The 7,504-nt window shown below is 35.1% G+C and overlaps 1 protein-coding gene across 1 annotated transcript in view; it reads left to right on the top strand.

Annotated features, from left to right (window-relative positions):
* LOC124892927 overlaps positions 1-544 on the top strand; it is an 829-nt gene extending 285 nt beyond the window's left edge. Inside the window, exon 2 of the mRNA XM_047404104.1 lies at positions 215-544. Within this exon, the coding sequence (XP_047260060.1) occupies positions 215-544 (330 nt within the window). The remainder of the gene's footprint in view (positions 1-214) is intronic.
* Positions 545-7,504: the final 6,960 nt, after the last annotated feature.

Below are 7,504 nucleotides of genomic sequence, written 5' to 3'. Positions count from 1 at the left end.
ATTTTTTATGAGAATGTCGAAAAATTCTGTTAATGTTGAGGTTCCCGCTTTGTGTTATTTTTTCGAATTTTTTCCTTTAAGAACTTCAAGGACACCATCATATCCGGGCTGTAGATTTTTTGGATGTAAACTTCCAAAGGTTTGTATCATTTTCACAGATTTTAATTTTATTTTTTGGTGATTTTTTTATTATTCTACTGTTTTTGTATTTTAGGAAAATGGAGGATGTGGGTACTTTAGATGGATTGATCCAAAACCTTCAATTTCTGTGCATCAATATTCTGAGGTAGAATCGAGCTTAATGATTACGTGCAAAGATGGTGAAAATTTGTGTGATCGATTGAAGCAAAAGCTCAAAGACGTTGAACAAGAGAGGGACACTTTGTGTGAGAAATTGAAAGATAGTGAAGAAAAGTTGATTGCATTGACGCAAAAACTCAAAAAGGTTAAACTTGAAAGGGAATGTGCCAAGCTTAAATTGAATAGGCTTGTTCTGCTTCTTCTCATTGTTCTTACTGTAAAATGGTTCTTTCATATGGTGTAAGGTAGTAGTTAAGTTTACCTATTGAATAGGCAATTGGATATTGTAATAGTTAGTTTGTAATGGATTTGTAATGGTTAGTTTGTTGTAGTTGTTTGATTAGTTTAGTTTGTAATTGATTTGTAATGGTTAGTTTGTAGTAGTTTTTTGGTTAGTTTAGTTTGTAATGGATATTGTAATGGTTAGTTTGTAGTAGTTTTTTGGTTAGTTTAGTTTGTAATGGATATTGTAATGGTTAGTTTGTAGTAGTTGTTTGGTTAGTTTGTATCATTTTGACATGTTGAATGTGAATGAATTGACATATTTTGTATGACAATCACATTGTCAATTACTTTGTGTCTAGTTGTGCAGCTAATGAAGGTATAACCAAATAACCTATTTGTAACTACTAAAGGTATTGACAAAAATGAACTAAAAATATTAGAAGCAGTACATCATATTAAAACTGCTCAAGATTGAGCTAAAAAGTGAAAGCAGCAGCATATCTTATTAAAACGGCTCAAAGTTGAGCTAAAAACTGCATACATCAGTAAACAAGGTGTTAAAAAAAAGCTCAACATTGAGCATAATAGTTCTACTGCAGCATACACCAAAGTCATTAACTGCTGCCTAAGAAAAAGTTGTTCAAAAACTAGTAACACAATTTGTTTACAGTCATTAACCCTCATTACAGTACAAATCATTTCTAAATGAACTACTTCTTAGAAGATCCAACTGATGAAGAAGACTTAGCTGCATCCACTTTGTTTCTCTTATTTGCTTTCATTTGTTGCAATTGTGTGCTGGTGACTGCATCTTTTTCATTCAACGTTAGGCCACGAGGTTTAAAATCAGCATCTATATTGGTTAGTGAAGCACTCTTTAAATTTGTACCTCCATAAATAACCCTCTCACTTGATGTACCAGACTGCAAAATTAGAAAAAATAGTAAGACAATGAACATTGAAAACTTGAATGAAAACATTATTATAGGTAAATAATGAGACAGAGAAATACATTGTACACTTGGGTTTCAGTTGTTGGATCAGAGTAAATACCAAAACCAGTAGCAGCAGCAGCAAATGAGTTAGCATTGTATGGCCTCTTATCGGTTGGAAAAGGTGGTTACTTGACTGGAAGAAGCATTTATTCCACTTTCAAATGGGGTCCCTCTTGCATTGGCTATTTTTCTTGCCAATCCTATACCAGTCCCTCCTTGACCTCTGCCAGTTCCTCCCCTATCAGCACCACATTGACCCCTTCCAGAACCACCTCTCCTATCAGTACCACATTAACCCCTACCAAAACCACTTTTACCTCTACCAGAAGCACCTTGACCTCTACCAGCAGCACCTTGACCCCTACCAACCACACTTGATACCTTTTTTTGAGGTGCTCTTGGCACAACAGCTGTGTCAGCATAAATAGATCCTGATTGACTATATTGTGTAGTTGCATATGTATGAAAGGTGGAGTTTGACTGTGAATAAATGCAACACTATATTTTCAACAGTTTTCAATAATAATATTAAGCAAGAGAAGAATATTAAGGCAGCAGAACATATATAACTTACTCTTGTTGTCTGACTTTGAGTATAAGTATCTCTTGTCATTGCACTGGTGTCACCACAAATAGAACTTGATTGTGATAGTGGTGGATTCCATGAGGCTGCAGACTGAGTGCTAGGCTGACTACTATTACTATTACTACTCCCCGTCCTATTCTAACATACAAACAAAAATATGAAAAGTTAAGAAATATGTGAACTTTACAAACTATTATGAAATTCATTTAAGTCTTACCATTTTGGCACACATAGTCTTGTTATGGACAACTTGCTTGCACCTTGAACAGATAATCTTGATACCCTTTTTTGAGAGTTTTCTCCATTTTTTTGGCTCATCCTTGTTCTTTCTTTTGTTCTTGACAGGTCTGTCTGGCATCTTTCTTGGTTTTGGAGGCTCAATTGATGGGTTGTGGTTTTCGGCCACATTCTTATATTGGTAATTGGTTGAATGAAATGGCTATAAGACTTAAGAAAGGTTTCTTTCCTATACCAATGCTCTACATGATGATCAGGATCTTCATTCAAGCAATAATAAGCACAAATAGCATGAGGACAAGGAATACCTCTTAACATCCATAACCTACAATCACAATACTTCTTGTCCAAGTGAACAACAAATGTGTAACCCCCATCCCCAATTTCAAAACCATTAACTCCATTCCATAGTACTCTACACCTATTTGAATATTCTTTGTTATCTTCTAAAATAGTTCTTGCCATAGGTTCAATGTATAAAATCCATGTTTCTGCAAATCTGATCATATCTACATGTCTATTCATTATTTTATGCCTGATATCCTCTAACATTGTGATTATGGACTTATGTCTAGAACCTAAGATCCAAGAATTAAAAGTCTCACATATGTTATTTTCTACAATATCACATTTGGAATGTGTTTTGAAACATGCCTTACACCAAGAAGAAGGAGGATTAATCAACATGTCCTCAGTTATTTCTTTCTTACCTAGCCTTGACATTTCTTGCATCTCCTTTCTAAACTTTACTTCAAAGCTTACTTTTGTACATCTCCAAAACTACTTCCTTCTCTCTTCTCCCCTCCAATGCATATGCCAATTGCTCCAAATATGTCTAGCACACATTCTTCTCTTAACATTTGGTAACAGATCCATCAAAACAGGAACAAGACCCTGTAATAAGTATAAGTATTATTAAAACAGGAATTTTATTGGAAAATAAAGTCAAGTAATAAGAAAAATAATTAAGTAGTGGTACCTTTTATTGGTCTGACATTATAGTCAAGCCTTCACCAGTTCCCAGATTTAGATCAGCAATCAGATACCTTATGAACTAGTCCTAGCTATGTTTTGTTTCAGTATCCACAACTGCTCATGCAATAGGATACATTTGGTTGTTGCCATTTTTCCCCCACAACAACCAACAACTCACCTTTACAAGCTCTTTTGAGAAAGCATCCATCAAAACCAATAATTTTTCTACACTCATCTAACCATCCTTGCTTGAAGGTATGAAAGCACACATAGAAATAAACAAAGATGTTCTTTCCTGGTTCAGTTTCTTTGTTAATTTTTATCCAACAAGAACTTCCAGGATTTGTTGTCTTGATCATATCTGCATAGTTACATAATCTGGAAAATTCCAGGTTCCAATCACCCATATTCTCCCCCATAACAATCTGTTTAGCCCTATAATAAATAGTTTTACCTACATAAAGACCCAACACCTCTCTTACCAAATCCTGAATTTCCCAAATCCTAATGTATGGCTGAGAAACAATTTTGTCCTTGAACTTTCTAGCAACTATCTTTGAATTACACATCTTGTTCTTGTTTAGAGGTATACACTTGTGAATAGGGTTACAGTTCTTAATAATAAAATAACCTGAATCCCTATTAGTAGAGGGTTACACTTGTGAATAGGCATATTTGTTAGCCTTATTTTTACCAATATCCCCAAAGCCTTCATCTACACAACCAGCAACTCCCACGAGTACTTCTTCAGTTTCAACAGCCTTTTTTCTTGCTTTTTGGTTTCTTTCTTTGTTGTTGGCTTTGTTTTTCCTCATTTCTTGTCTAAAGTCCCTCAACTCCTCATCAACATCTAAGCCATTTTTTGAACTAATATCTTCAAGATCCGAATCACTACTCAAGTAATCTGATAACTCACTTTCTATCCTATTAACATTTTCTGCATGGATATCTTCTACATCAGTCTCATCACCTCCCTGTACACCAAGATCTTCTAGGTTAACATCTTCTACATGAGCCTCCCTCTCTTTACCTAAGTTAATATTCTCTATGTCAACATATTCTAGGTTAAAATCTTCTACATCAGCCTCCATATCTTCCTCTACTCCAACAAATTCTCTCTCTATGTTAGAACTTTCATCAACACCAACACTTTCTCTTTCTAGGTCTGCACCCCCAGTAACCTCAGGTGAAGGTAAAAAATCAGTGGGACCATCAGGGTCAAGAATTGGTTCATCTAAAATATGAGAGACATAAAAATCAATAGAGTCCTCATGTTTTAAGTCTTTGACTAGTTCAAAGAGATGTCAGTTAGTTTTAACCAAGTTGAACTCTTTAGTTACTGCATCTTGATAATAAAACCCCCTAACAATTTCATACCCTAATTCTTTAGTATAAAATAACAATTCCAGTAGGGAAAAATGTTCTTTGTCAATGTACCTTATTCTGGCACACAACTTGCAACATATGTAGGGACACCCGTATTGAAAAAGGTCCCTCCATGGTGAAAATTTGTGAAAATAATCTCCATTTGTTAGGTCACCTGCAACAATGGGTAAAAATTCAAAGATAGTTAAACGGAATATACCCAAAATACACACCAATAATCTAAAAGCTACAACCTTTAATGCATGTTAAGAAAGTGATAGAATATTCCCAAAATCACAGCCCTAACAGTGAAATTTGAAAACCCTAAAAACTAAAATATGCTAAAATTCAATAAATTTAACAAATATAAATTATAATAATACTTACACGAGGAAGATCTGAGGAAAATCCCCAAATTTCTCCTTCGATTTGAGTGGAATTTTGGTTAAATTAGGGTTATAAAAGAGAGAGAGTTAACGTCGGGGAGAGAGAAAGTGTCGTCCAAAATATTTTTTTTGTCCATTTAAATGTAATAAGTATATGTTGATTTATTTAATACACGTGGAGAGATTTAAGTGGAATTGCTTTCCACATCAGCAGCGTTTGGAGACACGCGCATGGGACCTGATGAGAATAGGGAAAAAAATGCTTAATTGGATCAAATTCAAAGGGGGTAGTGGCCTGATAGGTACATGCCTTAGTTAAGAGGTCTAAGTGAATTTTCGAAATAAGTTTCAGGGTCTATCGATGGCTTTAGCCTTTGTACATTCTTATAGTCACACTAATATTATGACATGTTGAAAACCACACATTTAAAACTCCGTTTTCTGCCAAATAAGTTCACATAAATTGAAAAGGAAGGAAATACATTTTTCGATTCAAGAAGCATGATCACCAGTCCACCACTTTAATCCCAACAATGAACAATGTTTGATTTAGCCATTCTTCATTTTAGAAAGCTCATAAGAAAATTCTATTTTGGCCAAGGCCATTACATAAAATGCATAGAATTGTTAGAAAACGACCCAAATTTTACTTGAGAAAATGAAAGGATGCCTGCAGTATTCTCCTTATATAATACTACAGAGGCGGACCACAGACCTTCATGGTCGGGAGGGGGTCACTGACCCCGTTTAATTCGTAACAAATTTTGTGTATATATATCTAGTGTAACGAGACAATGGTTGAAAACATTCTGGCAATATATTAGAAGGATTCATCACCATCTTCACGTATTAAAAAAAGAATGTCCCAATCAAGTCAATGAGTGACATAAAACAGCATATCCGGAATTGGGATCTCTCTCGCAATGGATGGTAACAGTTATCTTGAAGCTATAGCCTTTACCCACTGTCAGTTCGCTTCCTGTTTGGCTCGACTTAAAAAACTATCATATATTTCTCCAGGCACTCTAAGAAAACATTAGACTAGCTACCATGAAAGGAACACCCGCTGGTTTTGGATTCGTTGTCATCACTATCCTACACCGAGGTGACATGAAAGGAATCCGTCCAGTAGCAACTCGGTCAAAACATTTTTTGAGCCATTTCCGCTTGAAAGTACACGTTCGCTCTTTCTCATCAGGAGGCAGATCCAATCACCAAATGAGGTGGTCTCAATGACCTGGAGATCTATATTCATGTCATAAATATTTGTTAGCAAAGACACAGGGTTATCTTCACCCACTCTTAAAATGTATCGTGTTACCTTGGAGGGAAGGCCCAAGTTACTATGAACCACATCTCCAGAACATCCAATTAATGTTAGTGCAGTCAATTAGGATTCCAGCTCGCTCAAGGTCGATTAACTTAAATGTTCTACTTTCACAATATATAGTTACTTAAATGAAACTAAGATCCAGGTGAAATCCTTTCAAGTGTGTTCCTCATATTCCAACTTGGGCCTGGATTGATCTGAAAGATGGGCCAATGTCAACACCCCTCAAGTTGGAGGGAGCAAACACATTCAGCTTACGCAACATAAAGTGATGAGGCGAATCCACGTGGAAGAGGGGTGCACGTGCACTCATTCATTGTGCTACTTGAAACACAAAAGCTAATTTGATGCACCGGTCCAATGCATAATCTTGTGTGCAAGCAAGATGTTCTGGTTTCGATTCTGTTGCTGAATTTCTTCTTGTGTTCAAGGCCATAAACCACATATCTAAATTTATATTTATTAGATACATTAGTTTTATGCTTGGTTAACAACATTTTTCTATGAAACAATGTCGGTCTTGTTTTTGTAGTAAAACAGATACCACCTCTTGCACAAATGGTTGGATCAAGCCATCTGTGACTTCTCCCACAACATAACTATCTCCTTCTTTGCCTGTTTCGTACTCCCTCCGTCCCAATTTATGTAAGGTTGTTTGACTCGGCACAAAGTTTAACAAAGGAAGAAAATTTCTTGAAATTTCTGGTCTAAAATAAGTCATATATATTTACGTGGCTATAAATCATTTAATTAAGAGTAAATGAATATTTAAAGCCAAAGTGTTACTAAAAGTAGAAATAGACCTGGCTGGAAAAAACAGAGAGAGGCATACTTTTACAGTTTATGACCTTATCAATATCGATTAACAAATAGTTCCTTCATTTTGATTTACATGAATGTATTTTCTTCTAGTTTGTTTTAGAAAGATGACTCTTTTTAACTTTGAAACTAATTTAGTTTAAACTTTTCATTTTACTATTAATGAGAAGCTTTTATAGAAACACAAATATTATGACATGTTTAAATTACAAATTTCAAAAATCCTCTTCAAACTTCATTCTCAATCAAATAAGTACATTTTTCAATTCAAGAAGCATAACCATCA

The sequence above is a fragment of the Capsicum annuum genome, unplaced genomic scaffold (genome assembly GCF_002878395.1).
Source record: "Capsicum annuum cultivar UCD-10X-F1 unplaced genomic scaffold, UCD10Xv1.1 ctg5204, whole genome shotgun sequence".
NCBI classification, from domain to species: Eukaryota; Viridiplantae; Streptophyta; class Magnoliopsida; order Solanales; family Solanaceae; genus Capsicum; species Capsicum annuum.
The sequence above is the reverse complement of the archived record's forward strand: the minus strand, read 5'-3'. Positions and strand labels throughout refer to the sequence as shown.